The sequence below is a fragment of the Mixophyes fleayi genome, chromosome 6, assembly GCF_038048845.1.
Source record: "Mixophyes fleayi isolate aMixFle1 chromosome 6, aMixFle1.hap1, whole genome shotgun sequence".
In the NCBI taxonomy this organism is placed as follows: Eukaryota; Metazoa; Chordata; class Amphibia; order Anura; family Limnodynastidae; genus Mixophyes; species Mixophyes fleayi.
Genome location: NC_134407.1, coordinates 189,603,950 through 189,624,701, shown reverse-complemented (window position 1 = coordinate 189,624,701; position 20,752 = coordinate 189,603,950). Strand labels below are relative to the sequence as shown.

The following is a 20,752-nucleotide window of genomic DNA, read 5'->3' as shown; positions in this document are numbered from 1 at the left end:
AAATGTGCAAATGTTTTTATAAATGTATTTCTTTATAACTTCATTAGATAACTCATATGAGGTTAGTATGCCTTTATCACTCACACTGATTAATCAATGCACTTTCTTCTGCCAGAATTGTACTTTTAGACACAGATATAGAAAAGGTGGTACTCCAACTGAATGATACTGCTTCTAAGAGATATACAGTGTTTGTTCATGCTGTGAGCAATGTGAGCATTTCACAGTAAGTATATTTTAAAATATATATTTAGACAAATCTAATCATTGAAATGATTTTTCAAATCTGTCCAGGATGTTATCTCTGGAGCCATCTGATAAGCTTTAATGCAATAGTAAATTAGATGGCTCAAGATTACATATCTGTATATTCTTGGATCACTCATTTTCTATCTGTAGGTCAATTTATTAATTGGTAAATGAAGGAAAATAAGTAAATATATTTTAATGTTTGATGCAATCATAAAAAGTGTAAGTTGCAATGTATCAGAATCACTAACACTGATTAGCATAACACAGTGGTTCCCAAACTTTTGCAGTTCGTGGCACCCTTAGAGTCTCCAAATTTTTTCAAGGCACCCCTCCAAAATAATTATTGAGCAGTCCTGTTTTAGAAGTAGTTTGGTCAAAAAATTGTAATTAGTATTTAGGTCAGGACAGAAATACTTATTTAGTTGTATGCAAAAATGCCCCCTCTGCATACAGACACTCTGCCCTCAGGCACTCTGCCCCCTCTGCATCCAGACACACTGCCCCCTCTGCATCCAGACACACTGCCCTCTCTCACACTGCCCCCTCTGCCACGCTGTCCCCCCTCCTCTGCTCTGTCACGCTGTCCCTCCTCCTCTGCCCTCTCTCACAATGTCCCCCTCCTCTGCCCTCTCACATGCTGTCCCCTCCTCTGCCCTCTCACGCTCTGTCCCCCTCCACTGCCCCTCTCACGCTGTGTCCCCCTCCTCTGCCCCGCTGTGCCCCTCCTCTGCCCCACTGTGCCCCTCCTCTGCTCTCTGTCCCCATCCTCTGCCCCTCTGTCCCCATCCTCTGCCCTGTTATCACCATCCTCTGCTCTCTGTCCCCCTCCTCTGCCCCGCTGTCACCATCCTCTGCTCTCCTCCTCTGTCCCGCTGTCACCATCCTGTCCCCCTCCTCTGTCCCACTGTAACCATCCTCTGCTCTCCTCCTCTGTCCCGCTGTCACCATCCTCTGTCACCAATCTCTGTCCCACTGTCACCATCCTCTGCTCTCCTCCTCTGCCCTGCTGTCACCATCCTCTGCCCCGCTGTCACCATCCTCTGCTCTCCTCCTTTGCCCCGCTGTCACCATCCTCTGCTCTCCTCCTCTGCCCCGCTGTCACCATACTCTGCTCTCCTCCTCTGTCCCGCTGTCACTATCCTCTGCTCTCCTCCTCTGTCCCGCTGTCACCATCCTCTGCTCTCCTCCTCTGTCCTGCTGTCACCATCCTCTGTCCCCCTCTCACCATCCTCTGTCCCCCTCTCACCATCCTCTGTCCTCCTCCTCTGTCCCGCTGTCACCATCCTCTGTCCCCCTCCTCTGCCACGATCCCTCTCACTCTGCCCCGCGCCAGGCGCCAGCCATAGGATAAAAGAAAGAGCACATAAACTTACCAATCCGTCGGGCGCCGGGACCCAGCAGCCTCCTCTCTCCTGCAGCTTGTTACTGACGTCGATATTCAGTGACAGCTGCAGGAGAGAGGAGGCTGCTGGGTCCCGGCGCCCGACGGATTGGTAAGTTTATGTGTTTTGGTTTTTTTTATGTCTGGCCCGTGGCACCCCAGTGACAGCGCCGCGGCGCACAGTTTGGGAACCACCGGCATAACACGTGAATCTCTTTTAGTTACATTTGTTAACAATAATAAACTTGTACACTTCAGTAAGTGAAATAACATCAATATGTAAACTGTTCCACCACGGACTCAAAGCTGATTGACAAATATAATATGGATCCTAGAGGAAGAAAGTCAAGAGCCTCTGGTCCAAAATATAATTGTATCATTGTAATCCTGTGATTATACAGTATTTATTACTTAATATCTACCAGATTCTGCAAATTAACCACAATAAATATTTAAATGTGTAATATATAAATATATTAATAAATCAATATTATAATAAAATATTTTCATTAACAGTTTGTTTAACTTTTCCTATTTAAAGACTGATTAGGGCGGATTTTGAGATTAAGCTAACGTTTGACGATACATTCAATGTTAAAGGAGGAGCCGTTTCATTGGCTACTGACATGGATACGTTAGAAGTGAGTTTGAAGATAAAGAGGTAAGTGAGCCTAACCTTAGGTTCCTAACATTTAGTGTCATGTGTCTTATCTGAGCATAAAGCATTAATACACTTTCACAAACTTTTCTTCTTAAATCTGTTGAACAGATGGAGCAGGTTAAAATGGGACAATTAGCAAGCTGGTCGCTCCGATCTGTTTATATAACTGATCTCCCAGAATGTTCATTTAAATAATGAACAAACCTTGAATGCATATTGCTTTATATGTTTATAGCATTGAAAAGTATATATGCATATGTAAGAATAAGATAAGGTTTTTCTCAAGCTGGAAGACATGCTTTGCTAGACAGGCTAAAATTCCTGCATGTATAACCCTTAAAAGGTTGTGTGTAGTCTGTCTATATAAATTTGGATTGGCTGATATAAAAGGGCAATAGCTTGCAGTAAGATATGTAAAGGTTATAAATCAAATATTTTAATTCCTATCAAGGCAATGGACCTTAGATGTATTCAATGTACAGTAGAAATTAAAAGTATTGCGTCTATTGTGTTGCAATGCTAGGAATATTAATATGGTTTGTGCATAACCTTTATTCAAAAGTTATTAAAATAAATGTATCTTTAGCTGTCAAAATATTATTAAAAACCAGCAAAATACACTGTGTAATTTATCTGAATCCAGGTTTATATAATATGCATGTGTGAAAACAAACCACAGCAATAACTATAGCAATAATAAGACTACTGATAGTAAATAGGTTAGAAAATTTCTGTTGCGGTCTCATAAACTTTATGTAAATAGATGTATTCAATGCACAGAAGTTTAGCGTCTACTTGAAGAATGTCCCAGGAAACCATGTGGCCCTTTTGATTTCCTACATCGATACTTTTTAGTCAAGTGTTTGTCACGGACTTACCTGATCCCCGCCGCTCCGTCCTGCCACACTTCCGCATTCAGGACCATGTGACCGCACCCGGAGGCGGTCACATGACCACAACCCTAGAGGCGGGGATTTTGAATCCCCTTCAGTATAAAAACCTCACTCTGACACTTGCTGAGTGTCAGAGCAACACTTACCTGTTCCTGGCTCCTGCTCTTCGTGGATTGCAGTGTCTTCCAGCTTCCAGTGTCTTCCTGTGTGCTGATCTCTGCCTGTCTGACTTCCCTGGCTCTCCGTTCCCTGTGTACCGACCCGGCTTGCTGACCATTCTCCTATTCTTGTGACCCGTGTACTGAACCTGGCTTGTTGACTCCGAGTTGCCTTCTGATTCTGCCTGACTCCATTCCTGTGTACCGAACCGGCTTGTTGACTCCGCTACCACCGCTTCACTCCGCTGTACTACATCTTGAGGCGAACCTGGGGACCGCGACCTGCGACTCCTGGCAGCGAAGCCCACCCCGCCTTGCGGCGGTTCTTGGTGAACACCGGGGAGATCGTTAGACTCCGCACCTCAGGTAAGCCAGTGCTAATCAAGATTAGTAATATAGTATCCAGAATCTGTTACAGTTTGCTCTGACCATGGATACCACAGCTAAAGATCTGTTGGAGCATTTAGTAGGAAGGATGGATAAGCAAGAAGCCAACCAAGAGCAACTTTTAAAATTCCTCAATAGTCTATCCACTCGGTTGGATGTTGTCCAGAACACCCTTGTGGCTGGTGGATCACCTGGGCCGGCAGTGGCTCCTGTACCTCAGGCAGCAGCAGCAGCTTCTTCCTCGCAGTTACGGTTACCTAACCCACCCAAGTTCGACGGAGACCCTAAATATTGCAGAGGATTCTTAAATCAATGCTCCATACAATTCGAGCTTATACTTGGGAACTTCCCTTCCGAAAAAACGAAAGTGGCCTATGTGATTTCGTTATTGTCCGGTCAAGCCTTAGCATGGGCTTCCCCCTTATGGGAGAGGGACGACCCCATTCTACATAACTTCAACCTCTTCTTGTCCACCTTCAAGAAAATATTTGATGAGCCAGGAAGGGTGTCCAATGCCGCTTCCGGCTTTCTACGTCTCCTCCAGGGAAACCAGTCTGTGGGGCAGTATGCGGTCCACTTCAGAACTATGGCCTCTGAACTTCGCTGGAACGATGAGGCCCTAGTAGCTACATTCTGGCAGGGCCTTTCAGACCGAATCAAAGACGAGTTGGTATCCCAGGAGCTCCCTACGTCTTTGGACGACATTATCTCCCTCTGTGTCAAAGTTGATTTGCGTTTCAAGGAACGTAATTCCGAGAAGGAACAGTCGCGGCGTAGTATGATTCGCTTGGCCCCCAACTTCCAAACCCCGGTTCTCCCTCCTGAAGAGCCCATGCAACTTGGGAGGACCCGCCTATCAGCCGAAGAAAGGGAGAGGAGATTTCGGAACAAGTTGTGTTTATATTGTGGAGAGAGCGGCCATCTTCTGAGTTCTTGTCCTAAACGCTCGGGAAACGACAGGGCCTAACGAGTTCTGGAGCTGTATCGTTGGGCCTCTTTTCTCAGTGTCAGTCAGTTCCCAATAGTGATGATTGCCTGTCTATTCCCATTTCCCTCCAGTTAGGACAAAAGACCTTCCCGCAGTCGGCTCTTCTAGATTCCGGAGCCGCAGGAAATTTCATTTCTGCCACTGTAGTTAAACAATTCGCTATTCCCACACAAGCGTTGGAACAACCCATCTCTCTGATGGCCATTGATGGGGGAAGACTTCCTGAGGGGTCCATTCTGGTACGCACTATTCCCCTTCTGCTTCAGATAGGAGCACTTCATCGAGAGAAGATTTCTTTTTTAGTAATACAGAGGTCTACCAATCCAGTCATCCTAGGACTTCCATGGCTTCGGGTCCACTCTCCCACCTTGGACTGGAAATCTGGTCACATATTGTCATGGGGACAGTCCTGCTTCTCTCGCTGCCTACAGAGAGTGGTTCCTCCGAATAGTCCTAGACGTTCCCAAGAATTTCCTGTGACTCTCCTACCTGAACCATACCAAACTTTCTCTGATGTTTTTTGTCAACAAGAGGCCACTAGACTTCCTCCTCACAGAATCTGGGACTGTGGCATTGATCTGATACCTGGTAAACCCATTCCCAGGGGCCGGGTTTACCCCCTCTCCCTCCCGGAGTCTAAGGCTATGGAGGAGTATATCCAAGAAAATCTAAACAGTGGCTTCATCCGCAAGTCTTCCTCACCAGCTGGGGCTGGCTTCTTCTTCGTAAAAAAGAAAGATGGGGGTCTCTGCCCTTGCATTGATTACAGAGGCCTGAATGCCATTACCGTTAAAAATCGGTATCCACTGCCACTGATTTCTGAATTATTTGACCGGATTAAGGGTGCCACCATCTTTTCTAAACTTGACCTCAGAGCGTATAACCTTATACGCATTAAGGAGGGGGATGAATGGAAGACGGCGTTTAACACCCGAGACGGCCACTTTGAATATCTGGTCATGCCTTTCGGGCTATGCAATGCCCCAGCCATATTTCAGAGCTTTATGAATGAGCTGTTTCAAGACCTCTTGTACCAATCTGTAGTCATCTACTTGGACGACATTCTCATCTTTTCTCAAGATCTAGCATCTCATCGTACTCATGTATTGGAGGTCCTCTCTCGTATCCGAAAAAATCAGTTATTTTGCAAATTGGAGAAATGCACCTTCGAGCAGAGACAAATTCCCTTCCTGGGATATATTATTTCGGGCACCGGTCTACAGATTGATCCCACAAAATTGAAAGCCATACTAGACTGGCCCCAACCTTCGGGCCTTAAGGCCACTCAACGCTTCCTAGGATTCTCCAACTATTATCGTCAATTTATCAAGGGGTACTCCTCTCTCGTGGCTCCCATCACAGCATTGACCCGCAAATCTGCTGATGCTGGTATTTGGTCCTCTGAGGCTATCCAAGCCTTTATATTATTAAAGTCTCTCTTTTCATCTGCACCCATTCTTCAACAGCCAGATTGTTCTCGTCCTTTTGTCCTGGAGGTAGATGCCTCTTCTGTTGGCACAGGAGCTGTACTATCACAGCGAGGTCCTTCTGGAAAACTTCATCCCTGCGGATTCTTTTCCCGTCGCTTTTTACCTGCTGAGAGGAATTACGGGATTGGCGACAAAGAGCTCCTGGCCATCAAGTTGGCTCTCTCCGAATGGAGACATTTACTAGAAGGAGCGCAATTTCCTATCACCATATATACCGACCATAAGAATTTGCTTTACTTACGCACTGCTCGATGTCTAAACCCTCGACAAGCAAGGTGGTCCTTATTCTTCTCACGCTTTGATTTCAACATCACTTTTCACTCGGGATCTAAGAATACGAAGGCAGACGCCTTATTTCGCTCTTTTGATCCAGCTGACATGGAATCCTCGGAAGATAATAAATTCATTGTAAATCCATGTCAAGTATTGGCAGCTACACACCTGAAAAAGGGTTGTCCTCCAGGCAAAACATTCATCTTGCCACATCTACGCACCCGGCTCCTTCACTGGGCTCATCACTCACTCTTCTCTGGGCATGGCGGCATTCGCAAGACCTGGGACTTATTGTCCCGAAGCTACTGGTGGCCTTCCTTGCTGGAGGATGTGAAGAGATTTGTTGCTGCTTGTTCCAAATGTGCTCAACACAAGACCTCTAGGAAGAAGCCTTATGGATGCTTGCTCCCATTACCCATTCCTGATTACCCTTGGTCACAGATCTCCATGGATTTTATCACGGACCTTCCCCCTTCCAAATCCTGTACTGTAGTGCTTGTGGTCACGGATCGCTTCTCTAAAACAGCCCACTTTATTGCTCTCAAAGGCCTTCCTTCTTCCTCCTCCTTAGCCGATATTTTTATTAAAGAAATATTTCGCCTCCATGGCTGTCCTCAACATATTGTCTCCGATAGGGGATCACAATTCATATCAAAATTTTGGCGGTCTTTTTGCAATAAATCCGGGATTACGCTTGACTTTTCTTCCGCATATCATCCCCAGTCCAATGGGGCTACTGAGAGAACCAACCAAGAATTAGAAAAGTTTCTAAGAATATTTATCTCTAGTAACCAAGACAACTGGGTGGATCTTCTCCCTTGGGCCGAGTTCGCCCATAACAACCATTTCCATGAGGCCATCTCTAACTCCCCCTTTTTTGTTCTGTATGGCTGCCATCCTAGACTACCCACCTTCTCTCAAGTTTCATCTTCTGAAGTTCCAGCAGTGGACTCTCTGTTTCGTAACTTCTCTGATATTTGGGAACAAACCAAGACAAATTTAAAGCAAGCAACTACTCGTTCCAAAAAATTCTACGATAAAAGGAGAAGAATGACTCCAAGTTTTTCAGTTGGTGACAGGGTATGGCTATCCACCCAGAACATTCGTTTAAAGGTTCCCAGTAAAAAATTTGCTCCCAAGTTTATTGGCCCATTCACTATATCTGAGATTATTAATCCCGTAGCCTTTAGATTGAGTCTGCCTCCCTCTTTACGCATACCCAATGTCTTCCATGTCTCCTTGTTAAAACCGATGGTAACCAACAGATTCTCCACCTCATCCAGAACTCCTCCTCCTGCTGTGGATCGGGATCAAGTTGAATACGAGATTAAAACTATCCTAGATTCTCGTAAAGTTCAAGGTGACATACAGTTCTTGGTAGATTGGAAGGGTTACGGCCCTGAGGAGCGCTCATGGGTAAGAGCCATTGATCTACATGCTCCCCGTCTACTTAAATCCTTCCATAAAAAATTTCCTTTGAAACCCTATTAGGTGTTCGGAGTCCACCTTTATGGCAGGGGGTACTGTCACAGACTTACCTGATCCCCGCCGCTCCGTCCTGCCGCACTTCTGCATTCAGGACCATGTGACCGCACCCGGAGGCGGTCACATGACCACAACCCTAGAGGCGGGGATTTTGAATCCCCTTCAGTATAAAAACCTCACTCTGACACTTGCTGAGTGTCAGAGCAACACTTACCTGTTCCTGGCTCCTGCTCTTCGTGGATTGCAGTGTCTTCCAGCTTCCAGTGTCTTCCTGTGTGCTGATCTCTGCCTGTCTGACTTCCCTGGCTCTCCGTTCCCTGTGTACCGACCCGGCTTGCTGACCATTTTCCTATTCTTGTGACCCGTGTACTGAACCTGGCTTGTTGACTCCGAGTTGCCTTCTGATTCTGCCTGACTCCATTCCTGTGTACCGAACTGGCTCTTTGACTCCGCTACCACCGCTTCACTCCGCTGTACTACATCTTGAGGCGAACCTGGGGACCGCGACCTGCGACTCCTGGCAGCGAAGCCCACCCCGCCTTGCAGCGGTTCTTGGTGAACACCGGGGAGATCGTTAGACTCCGCACCTCAGGTAAGCCAGTGCTAATCAAGATTAGTAATATAGTATCCAGAATCTGTTACAGTGTTGGGCACAAAATATAGTCCTCGTGATGTCTCTTCAATAAGTCCGAGATCACATATATCACACAGCCCAAACTGAGGTAGTGACCAGTGACAGAGTAACACTGCTATGGGGGCATTGGCGTCTGCTTGAGCCATGGATTATAAATTAATCCAAATTTCGTATCCCAAGTGTATTATTATGCACAGCAAGCCTCTTAGTTAATACTTCCATAATTTTGAAATGAAAAACAAGAACAGCAATTGACCCGAAAATTCTCCATGCCATTAAATCCAGGCATGCTACCGATTCTGACGTTTCCTGGTAATTTGGATGCATCAGGATCTGTATTATGTGAAAACAAGCCAAAGGATTCCACATTGGGATGACCCCAACATGGTATAACCAGCCCTCCTCTCTTACGAATTGAAGCCTGGAGCAGTGATTGGCTCAGTTTTGCTGCGGTGAGAGGGCTAAGAGTATTGAGCCCTTCACCATTGTGAGCTGTTTTGCCATCTGGTATTAGGTATCAGGTAAGAGGACCAGAGGGCAGTGCAGGATATTTTAACAAGGGTTAGTCCACCTTACAGGTTTGCAGAAGAATAAAGCAAACTACTAAGCAGCCCAGGACACAAGTAACTCTACTCATACTTGAAGTATTTTGCTTTAAACATTCTCTTTCTAGATCAGAATTGCACAGGGAAAGACTGGGCCTCCGCTGAGAATATTTAAATGAATCAATAAAAGCCAACTCTGTGGGTGCTATAGCACCCCCAATATGATGTGCTGTATATGTATGTCATTTCAGTCATATGGGTGGGTGGGGGAGAGGGTAATGTGAGCACCCCCAATTGGTTAAAAAAATTGGCTCCTATGTTACAATGCACCACTTTAACATTTTTTTTGTTAGGGGATAGTAATGTGGCTTTAGTAAAACACATATTTTACACTGTTTTACCTATGTGGACATTTCTCTGAGTAGTACATATTAGTCTCTCGATCTTAGATGTGCACATAATAAAATTATGTTTTTGTTTTCCCTTTACAGGGTACCACGACGATCACAAACAATTCCTGCAGATTTTCTACTTCAAATAAAAGAAAAACTAATTGCTCCGGTAAGTACGCATGTTGAAAGCTACAATGATAGGGCCTTTTTGTGCCTCATTTTTAACCAATATATTTGTGCACTGCGTGTATTCAGTTAGCACAATCCTGTAAAGTAGCATGCCTAGGTTTATTCCTCTATGTACATACAACTGGAAATAATGATGTACCCAATGCTGTAAATTGCTTTAAGTTTCTTTATAACAAGAAAAATAAAAATATAATAATAATAATATATTCTGCAAGTAATTCCATTAAAAGTGCATAATTATATTACTAGGCACAAGGGCATGTGAAGATGTAAGATAGATGACAAGGTGGTGACGGACAGGTGTATGCCTTCAGAAACAGCTACCAATAGATACTCTGCTAGATGGTGTCTATAACCAACCATAAGAGTTAGGAAAGAAATTCTATTTACAAACAGATCCTTTGGGAGTTTTTATAGCTTTTAATGGCCATTCATCAGTAAATTTACTGACAGTTAATAAAAGAAAAGAACAGTTTTCATGTTTCACCTGTCAGAAGAATAGAATAATATAGACAGAAACAATACATCTATATTTTTAAGATTATTCTATATAATTATTAAACCTTCTGAATGGAAAAGTGGAGGTGTTGCCCATAGCAACCAATCAGATTCTAGCTATCATTTTCTATTAGATAAATTATATCTACAATGTGATTGGTTGATATGGGCAACACCTCCACTTTTCCATTTAAGAAGGTTTGCTAAATATACCCCAGTGTAGGGTTGTAAACACTTTGTTTTCCATCTCTGATTGTTGTAGATGCTGCTTCTACTTTCAGGTCTGAACATACTTTAATGTACCATAGAAATATATCTGTTACATTTTCATCTGTCATTAATTTTTTTTATAAAATTAGCAGTAAAAGTATTTTCAACATTCGACTTTACAGGACGTCCTATGTGTTTATTGCTTTACTTATGCATATGTGTCACTCTTTCTAATAATACATATGGAGATTTATTTACTCATCTAAACTTCCTCTTCCTAGACCACAATAGCAATTGTATTTCAATTTACACAAGATTTCCCTCTGTAGCAGTGATATTGTCTCTATAAGTTGTGTCTCATTTGTGCCGTTTTACTGTGTGAATAACAAACTTATTTTTACATTGCAGTGTAAAGATCTCATGAAAATAGTCATAGACACCTGTAATGAACAGAACAAGAAATTCAAAGGTAAGAATAACTATTCAACTAGCAGCTGTGTTCTCCATATTGTATAGTGTCTCCTCTGAAACAATGCTGATGAGAGTAATCTAACATTCAAAAGTATGACATAAATAGTCCAAAATGTAACTTTACAGGAAGGATTCTGTCTTCCTCTTAAATTAGTTTCCAGTAGTTACTTTGCAGCGGTTACATTGTTGGGGATTGTTTACAAAATCCCTCAGGAGTATCCAGAAAACAAGGAGTGCTCTGCACCAGGTGTTACACTACAGTGACTGACTATACAAAATATTGAGTATATTTAGATAAAGTGCGGTTCTTAATCTCACGGTTACGTTATCCGGTGCATTACAAGTAATTACAAGTAATGCAGCAAAGACCCTGGCTGCACCAATTAAAAAGCTAATTTTTCCTAATAAAACAAGAGTTTGCACTATTGAGTAGTTACAACCAAGTAATGAATCAATAACTCACTATGACTGTTGGTGTAAAAGAATTTGCACAAGCTGACTGGAACGGCCGCTCACATCTAAGTACTGTACTCACATAGGTGACTATTCTAGTGCATTAGAGAAGCCCCGCACTGAGTACAGGTACCGACAACAACACATCTCTGTCATTCAAGATGTATTAGTTGTGCAGATTTATGTTTCAGTTACTAATTTAAACTTTATTCTTTGGGAGGGAGATTAGTGGACTTGAACAGAGGAGAACACACATTCCTGTTCAATATCAAATGAAATATAATTCCTCTTAAACACACACCGGATATTTAAATTCAAAGTAAACAAGAGCAGAGATATAAAACAAACACAATGTATGTCTAGATTTTATTTGGTAAATATTATGTCATTGTAACCATTTAGTATAGATTGTGTTAAACCTGCTGTTCCTATTGTATCTTGCAGCTGTATATACACTTGGGAACAACTTACAATGTCACAATGAAATCACAAGCATAGTATCAAAGACTGGATATCTTGTTTCAAGCGTTACTGTAAGTAATTTTTTTGTCAAAATCCTTTTCCTGTATTTATAACTTTAACCAGGTTATACCTTGTGAACATTGTCTGCACTCAATTCCCTCATTTGCTTTCAGATTAAAAGCTCTTGTTCAAATAGTTTCACTATGTTCATATTTTGGTGTAGGAGTAATCACTTGAAATTAAGAAGGTAGAAGGGAAAGGAAGAAACAATCCATGAAGTATATTTTTATGTGGTACTAAAATTTGCAATTTACGTCTTAACCGCTGCCTCCATTACCAGTAGCCTTCTATACAAATGTGGGAGACAAAAAACAATGATTCTATCTGTCACTATATTAAGCACACTATTAGCTAGACCATCATTTCTCATCATCATCATCAACTTATTTATATAGCGCCACTAATTCCGCAGCGCTGTACAGAAAACACACTCACACCAGTCCCTGCCCATTGGAGCTTACAGTCTAAATTCCACAACATACACACACACAGACCGAGAGAGACTAGGGTCAGTTTAATAGCAGTCAATTAACATACAAGTATGTTTTTGGAGTGTGGGAGAAAAGTGGAGCACCCAGAGGAAACCCCTCGCAAACACGGGGAGAACATACAAACTCCACACAGACCATGCTCAGGAATCAACTCATGATCCCAGTGCTGTGAGGCAGAAGTGCTAACCACTAAGCCACCGTGCTGCCACTTTCACTGGATAAAGGAGAAAATGTTGCTGTAAGTGGGATGAAAAGTGCATATTAATAGTGTCTCTTATATTTTTATGTTTTAGTCTATAAATTGTATTGTTACAAATGTTGCTTTACGTTTCAGCAGTATAGCTGTATATAATGTTGTGCTGTGAGCTATGTGCAACACAACTCTTGCATCACTTGAACAAACCTATCCATAAAAGAGCAAAATTATAAAGCTTCCCATTTAAACAATTTATAAACCTTGAATATTTAATTAAGAATTCACAATATAATTAACAATTTTATCATCATCTTGTGTTCTAGACTTTTATTGGATGCAATAAAATTACCTGGGATTCGACTCCATATGAAATGATGGAAGGTCAATTACATTCAATCTCAGTTCATAAAAATGTTTTGAATGTGATTGTTCCGTTTTTGGGTCTTGTCGAAAAAGTGTTTGATCAGGTAATATACATGCTTCTCTGTATGGTTGTATATGTGAATATATTTGAATTACAAAGCTTATAGACCTTTAAGCCCCTTTCTCTTTAATGACCACTGTTGAATATTTTTTTTCTAAAATCTTATTTTATTTTTATAATAAAATATATCATTTCCTTATGCTTTATGTGTAAGTGATTATGTAACATTAGCAAGCATAAAAAGATTTAAGCGTAAAAAAAAAAATGTAGGGAAAGATCTGAAATAATTAGAATCAATTTTTTTTATGTTAATTGACCCCTTTCCAAACTGGCAGAAGAACAGCAGGATCCCCATCATGCCATAGTTAGCACAGCATTGAAAAAATCTATTCTCCAGGAACTAGAAGCTCTAACTTAATAACTTTACAAAGGCTATATGTGACTACTAGATGACATCACTATAATGATCTGTACATAAAGAGGGCTGTAAATTGCAGCCAAAGTTTCCAATAGTGTCAGAATTGCTGTGTAGGTATGATGTGTGTCCTAATCACATCACCATCTATCTGCACAGCCTGAGACTAGATACACACAGAAATGAGCTGACTGCAATCATTAAAAGAATCAGCCAATTAAAGTAACTTATAAGTGATGTCACCTTCTAACCAAGTGCTTATTTCTAAAGCCCCCTCTGTGTCCCTGGTAAGGACATTTTAGCAAAATATTTATCCATTTGATGTTGAACTTTATAGCTTAATAATAACATTGACTTATGTCATGCTTACATAATATATTGTTCTATTATTTATTTCACAGGAAATTGATAAAACTGCATGGAAGGAATTGGACATTTTTAAAGACGTAAGTTTTCATTTATTGACATACTTAGCCTTACTATTGGGTAGCGCAATTGCACTTTCTATTTGAAGCCTCACTGAGAAATATGTTGTAGGTTTCTATGGAAATCATTTTATCTTCTTAAGAAACATTTGACATATTTGTCTTATTTTGACGGTAGATTGTAGTGTGTGTAAAGCAATGAAACTTATATACAGCGTTGAAGCAAGATTCACAATTGAGGAACACCAGGGAGAGGTGTTTTCATGCATCCAGGAAGTAGAACAAACTATGTTGGTCAATTTCTAATTAGTATAACGCTCCCTTTTGATACCACCAGCTTAAAACATAGGCTAAATCTGCTGCTATAGTGAGAAACTACCTTATAAAGTAGAAGTTAAAAAAAAAAATATATACCTGATGCTAAGGGATGGGGGCTTTATAAAGGATGAGTACTGTAACTCTTTTATATAAATAAAGGTGTATGTTCAGCTGAGCTGCACCTGATAATTTTTACTGCGTTGATCTCTGAGGCACCAGTTAAATAAATAAGGGTGTAAACATTCTAACTACAACAAATACTTTATATCTCCTTTTAGTGCCTTCTTATTCTAGTGATCATCACTTCTGAACTCCATTAATACCATTAATGGGGGTTTACCTTTTTGTACATGGCACATGATAGTTTCCTTTTTAAAGTTCCATATCTCAATGTTTTCTGAAGGTAATTTTAGAGTCAGCTTGTGGAAGAAAGAACCTTCTCTACAATCCTTTACACTTATGTGGCTGGGTGCACCTAACCCGCAGATATCTCATTCATTTTTATATTGCACATAAATTGGATTTTAATAGTTTAAATATATTTTAGTATCTATAAATAGTATTTTTTTTCTCCTTTCTACAGGCTGAGGGCCAAGGACCAGTCAGGATTAAAGTGTCATTAAAATCGTCTCCAGTATCCAACATATCAGCAAGTGGATTGGTGCTAGAACTAGTGTTAGAAGTAGAGGTCTACAATTATCTTAATACATTAATCGATGTGGAAGTTGTAAGTAAAGATGTCAACCAATAACTAATATAAACATTAATTTTGACAATGAATAATCTCTATCGATCATGTCACATGGGAATTTTCGAATGTGCCATTTTCCAGGCAAACACATATAGCCTATAAGGTGAAGCTGGCTGCAGCACAGGCTCCTTAGAGCACTGTCTGAGTGCTGCGAGAGTACACACTAATGCTATATCTGACCAAACAGTCGTGTGATCTGCACGATAACTGCATGAAACTACTGTAGTGTGTACCCAGCTTTACATCAGTACAAGAATTGACAGAACAACTCTGTCCTACCTCCTGTCATGAATAGCAAGTGTCAATAGAATTATTTTAATTGTATAGATGGACCCATGTTATTTAAAGGCATGCACAAGGATTGTAGGGTAGGGGTTTCACCTTTTCTCTATTACCAATATGCCGATCAAAAAAATTCCCCAGTCGCTCGGGCTCATTTGCTATGACATTGCATTTAGGTGCATCATTTCAATAGCAACCAGGCAGACCCTTACTGTCATTATCTAGCCTGCAGTAGACAGGACAAGGCTAATTGTTTAATGGTTGTTGTGGTTCAGTACAAATTGTGTTAGTAAAATGAGCCCTAATGTCTCTCTCCTTTTTTACCATGACAGAATGCAGCGGCGAAGGCAGACCTTTCATACAGTGATGGACATATTGGAATAGTAACCAAAGGAAAGTAAGACTCATTTCCATATTATTTTGACCAGCAAATCAAATAAGATGTTTATGAATCATTTGAACCTTGGATCACTTTTCAGATTCTACAGTTCATTGTCACAACAGCTTGTAATGAGTTTCCAGGGCTAGATTTGCCCGCACAATGTCACAAATTTACATAAAAAAACACAAAATTTTAACTCATTAAAGTAGAGTTACCACCACAAATTAACATTTTTTTGTGCGTAACAAAAACAAGACTAACTCAGGACACATTAAGGTATAAAAATGCCCCTGTCACTGTAATTTTGAAAGGAATAGAAAGTTAATTACTATATGTTTTAAATGAAAAATCAGGACACCCATGTGACAATGACATAAAATTCAATACATGCCTGTTTTTTGTTTCCTAAAAGTTATACAATCCAATCCCCAGTTATCCAAATTTGAGGTCATTACACCAGAAGTTGGAATTATGTAAAAATTAAGACATTGTCTATAGCGCTATTGTGTACAATATTTAAGTTTGCTTTTACACTGTTGTTTCTCTTTAAAAATTGTTGCAATTACCAAAGAAAAATATTGGATGAGTTTACTTGTACTATGCTCATATTCTGGACCATATATTGTATTCTGCTAATTAATAAATAGTCTTCCACAGCAATAAGTATAACAGAATAACTGAAGGTTAACCATATGTGAAGGGTTAGTACTGATTATCATTTTCTTTGTTTCTAGAGTTATTATTGATCCTAATATGAAAGTGATCTCTACACATAAGAATTGTGGATGCCCTGATGTAAGTACCAAGACTGTTGCATACCATTATGTTATGTGTGTATTGTCGCTAACCAATAACGATTGTCGAACCTCGATTTGTGTTTCCAACGCACAAAGATTTATTCTCAAAAAGTAGTATAATATATTCAAGCGAAGTGATAATAAGTACAGCCGTTACTTATCGCAGGCGCTCTGGATCCAGTGTACAGTCATTCAATCCTGAAGTCTGGGGACAAGATGTCTGCACACTAGATGAGGAGCTGCTGCTTATATGCACACAGAAATACAGTAACACAATGCAGATGGTAAAGCTTGCTTCTATTGGTCCAGGTTTCAGGAAGGTCCAAGGAGTTGTCAATCATTGGCTAGTTCAACCTAAAGAATCCAAAGGAGGGGGTCATGTCTCCAGGGGGTTGGCTCCGATCTTCCCGCCAAGGTTCCTTAGTCTTAATAGTCCATAATTCCTTATAATTCATAACTTGCGTATGCACTCTGCGATTCCTTCGCAGAGTGAACCGAACAGTAGCAAATGTTAAGGGGATTGTTATGATACCACACATGATATGCTTCCTTCAACCTGTACCATATGTTTTACTGATATGCATATAACTCATAATATTACACTTAAATACTACTATATTTCGACATAAATGACTATATGTGTTGCAACTACCATTAATGTGTACTATTTTACAAGTATGCGTGTTTGTGCGAATGTATGTAAAAGGCTAAATACTGTTGTTGCCACGTGTTGCAGCTGCGTACGCCTTTCCACGCCGTAGCGTGCCCTTTTATGCCGTAGCGTACCGTACGCATCTTTTCAGACAAAGACAACCACGTTTGCTCAATTTTAATTGAAATGACTTTATCCAATTTGCTGACTTCGACAATTACCACCCCCCTTTTTACAAATGTGATCCTCATTTTTAGTCATGAGCATAACAACACATATACTGACACTTGCTACTATTATCAGCTATTTAAATATATTCTTGCAATAGAGAACCCTTCACAGGGATCAATTATACCGATAGCAATAACTGTTTAAACCGTGTTTACGCTGTGTTCAGTGTAGGGGGAAGGCCGGGCAGGACAACTTGTAGTAACCTGTATGTGATGTAAGCATACAGTGTTGTTTCTACAGGTGACTGCCTTTGTAATATGAAGCGCTATCTTTTCAACTTATTTCTAACAAACCTTGTGTTAAAAACAGTACTTTTATTGAAAATTTGTTTGCAAAAAATGGTTTGGATGTATGATTAAATCTAAAAATGATGAATTGATGGTCACAAGACCATTTTACCAAGTCTTTACCTTCCCAGTTATATAGTACTACTGTAGAGCAATATAAAGTAGACAATAGAACCCCTTCTGTGACCTTTTTTTTTTATACAGAACTCCTTGGTGATTTCTTATTAAAACAGAAAGCAAACATTTGAGTATGTTTCTTGTTTCCCGTTCTCTTGGTACTTGTGTATTATGGACATAGTAATTTTCTCCTGACTTTAATAGAGGAAGAGAGGAATGACACAGAAAATATTACCTTACACTTTCTTTTCAAGTAGGCGACAAAGGTTGTTGCTTTATAGTCTCTTTTGTTCTTATTTTCTTTTGCTTTTTTTTAGGTAATCACCACAGTTTCTGAACTTATCAAACAATTTGTTAATACATTTTGGGATCAATTCAAATGTAAGTATGATTTATTGGGCTAGTGGTATAGACTTGAAACACATATTGAACATGGGGGGTGTACACAGGTTTCCTCCCCATTTTCTGTAGTTGTAAACCATATTTAATGCCTGAACATGTTAACAAATGAACCAAACCTTCGTTTAGTACTATTTGAGATCTGCAGAACCTTACCTACTGATGATATACCCACATTCAATCCCTATTACATCTAACAGTTAACATATAACAGTTGCTGATGTAATCTAAATCTTATATTAGCCAAGAGGAAGAGAAAAAGGTTCTGATATTGGAGACACTATTACTAGTAATACCAGTACAAGAGCTCACATTTAATCTACCGATCTATGTCTGTTTCTTTAAAAGAATTAATGTTATGTGCTGCTGGCTAGACACCACTAGAGCATTTCCCATTAATTTACTAACAGACACATTGAGGGCATAGAGGGCGTCTATGATAGCGCATCCTACGACATACGTTTTGCTTTTCTTTTTCAATATGAAAAAAGGGTGAATAAAAGTCACATGACTTGGAAATAACTTATAGAAGCTGTAAAAACTGTGGTGATATAATCCATGATTAATAATAACAGAATTTAAGAAACTGTGCTGATATAATAAACTTTTACCTTTTAAAAAGGTCTAGAATAATATATTTTTGACAACACAAAGGAAATTGCTGGTGTAATATCTAAGTGCAACTTCATATGATTACGGCTCTAAGAACACATGTTGGCACCTAACAGATTATTATAATAAAGAACTGTTACATCTGTAATAAGGAGATCTGTAGCTTACATTACAATTAAATAGTGCAATGGACCAAGATACAGATAACTCTCCCAAGTTCATATGAACAATATGACAAGAATATGAATTTATACAGAATATTTACTACATCAGTTGGTGTAATATAGGTATTATTATGAATTGATTTTGACACACATTTGCCATAAGTCACATAAATAACTTAATATTCCAAAGTGAAAATTAATAGTGTGACTATATTAAAATATGGAGACCATTGAGAACCGATAAAGGGGTCAATTTCTTCGTTTCCACCTCATTTTAATTCTGTTACACAGATTGGATGATATATTTTTTTTTTTTTTTTTAATAAAATTAATTTGTTTAAAGAAACAGATATTCTGGTATTACGAGTATCAGTGCCTCCAATATCAGAACATTTTTCTCTTCCTCTTGGCTAGTATATGGTTATTGTTCTGGGAGTGCAGCCCTAAAATAATATTAAGGGTTATCAGGGCCGGATTAACCCTAGGGCTAACTGGGCTACAGGGGGCCCTTGAAAGTGCTCAGCAACAGTATTGATCGGTCAGGCTGCTGAGCACTTTCACTGCGGTCCTTCCCCGGCGCGCTGTAGTCTCCTTACTGAGGAGATCTCGTGAGTCTCACTCTCACGAGATCTCCTCAGTAAGGAGCGTACAGCGCGTCGGGGAAAGACTGCAATGCCAGGAGAAGGAGTTAAGTGCCTTGGGGGCGGCTCGGATCACGGGGGGGGGGGGCCTCACGGGGGAATGGAGGCCCCCTTAGCCCAGGGGCCTCCATTCCCTTAATCCGGCCCTGAGGGTTATATACCAGTAATTAGTAAATAAGAAATAGACTCAACTGGTGCAGTTTTCTTCATCAGTAGTGTACAAGTAATCTAGATCTTACATTAAAATTGCACACACATACTGTGTCCCCAACCTTCTGGGGTCAAGAGAAGCTTTCAACCAGCCCCAACATTTACTACATTAAATATCAGCTTAATTCATAGATCCAATCAGATATATAAAAGCTTGTGCTAAATCAGCTGATCTACCATAAATGTAATGGGTTTGATTTCTAGATATTTATAAGGTTGTATTAATACAATAAATTTTGTTTGGAATGATTGCTATGGCTAATGGTTTGTATGCCACTTGCAGGTAAGCTTAAAGTGAAAATCCCATTAGCACTACCAGTTGGAACACCTGGAACACCGGTAACACCTGGACCGGTAACTCCCTGCAAACCACACCCGGTAATCTCCTTTACATCTAGGAGCTAATAAGACCTGTATGTTGTTCAAAACTTTAGAAACCAAATGACTTTGCTACTTCACAAATGCAAACCTGCTCATGACAAAACCTGGGCTTTACTTTTAAAAAATATTAAATTGTCCTCACCCAATTTAGTATTACTATGTAGCAACATCATGAAACTGAGCAAAGTCATCAACTCTTTAATTACTCAGGAGTCATCTCACAAATGGCTGCTCTGGTTAAGAAATACCTGCTCTTTCTGACATAAGTATAAGACATATTGATAAATAAATTATTTCAGTGGTGAGACAACAGTTAGCCTGATGGAAGCATTTAACCCTGTTGACCAGGAATAATTCTACTAAAGCCTCAGTATGTGACCTTCACACAACCTATTTACCAATAGCACAATATCAGTCAGTGATTATTATACATATTCTCATTCATGTGATGTCACAATCTGGGGCATATAACTTTCATCTTCAGGCAGTGTATGGATGAAGCAGCTAGAACACCTATCATTATAATTGGAACACAGCATGTACTATATTTGGTGGGTTCCCACATGTACATTAGAACTCCATCCTTAACACTTATCTGTAGTTCTCTTTATGTATCAGGTCCACAAAGCCACCAGCAGTTCCATGCAATCTTCTGGTTACTACAATCATTGGCTTGTTTCACACAGGCAGAGGTG

At 40.2% G+C, this 20,752-nt stretch overlaps 1 protein-coding gene across 1 annotated transcript in view; it reads left to right on the top strand.

The window, feature by feature from the left end:
• The window catches only part of LOC142094976 (uncharacterized), a 218,906-nt gene extending 198,824 nt beyond the window's left edge, over nt 1-20,082 (top strand). The window contains exon 14 of the mRNA XM_075177664.1: nt 19,960-20,082. Within this exon, the coding sequence (XP_075033765.1) occupies nt 19,960-20,081 (122 nt within the window). The 3' untranslated portion in view covers nt 20,082. The remainder of the gene's footprint in view (nt 1-19,959) is intronic.
• Nucleotides 20,083-20,752: the final 670 nt, after the last annotated feature.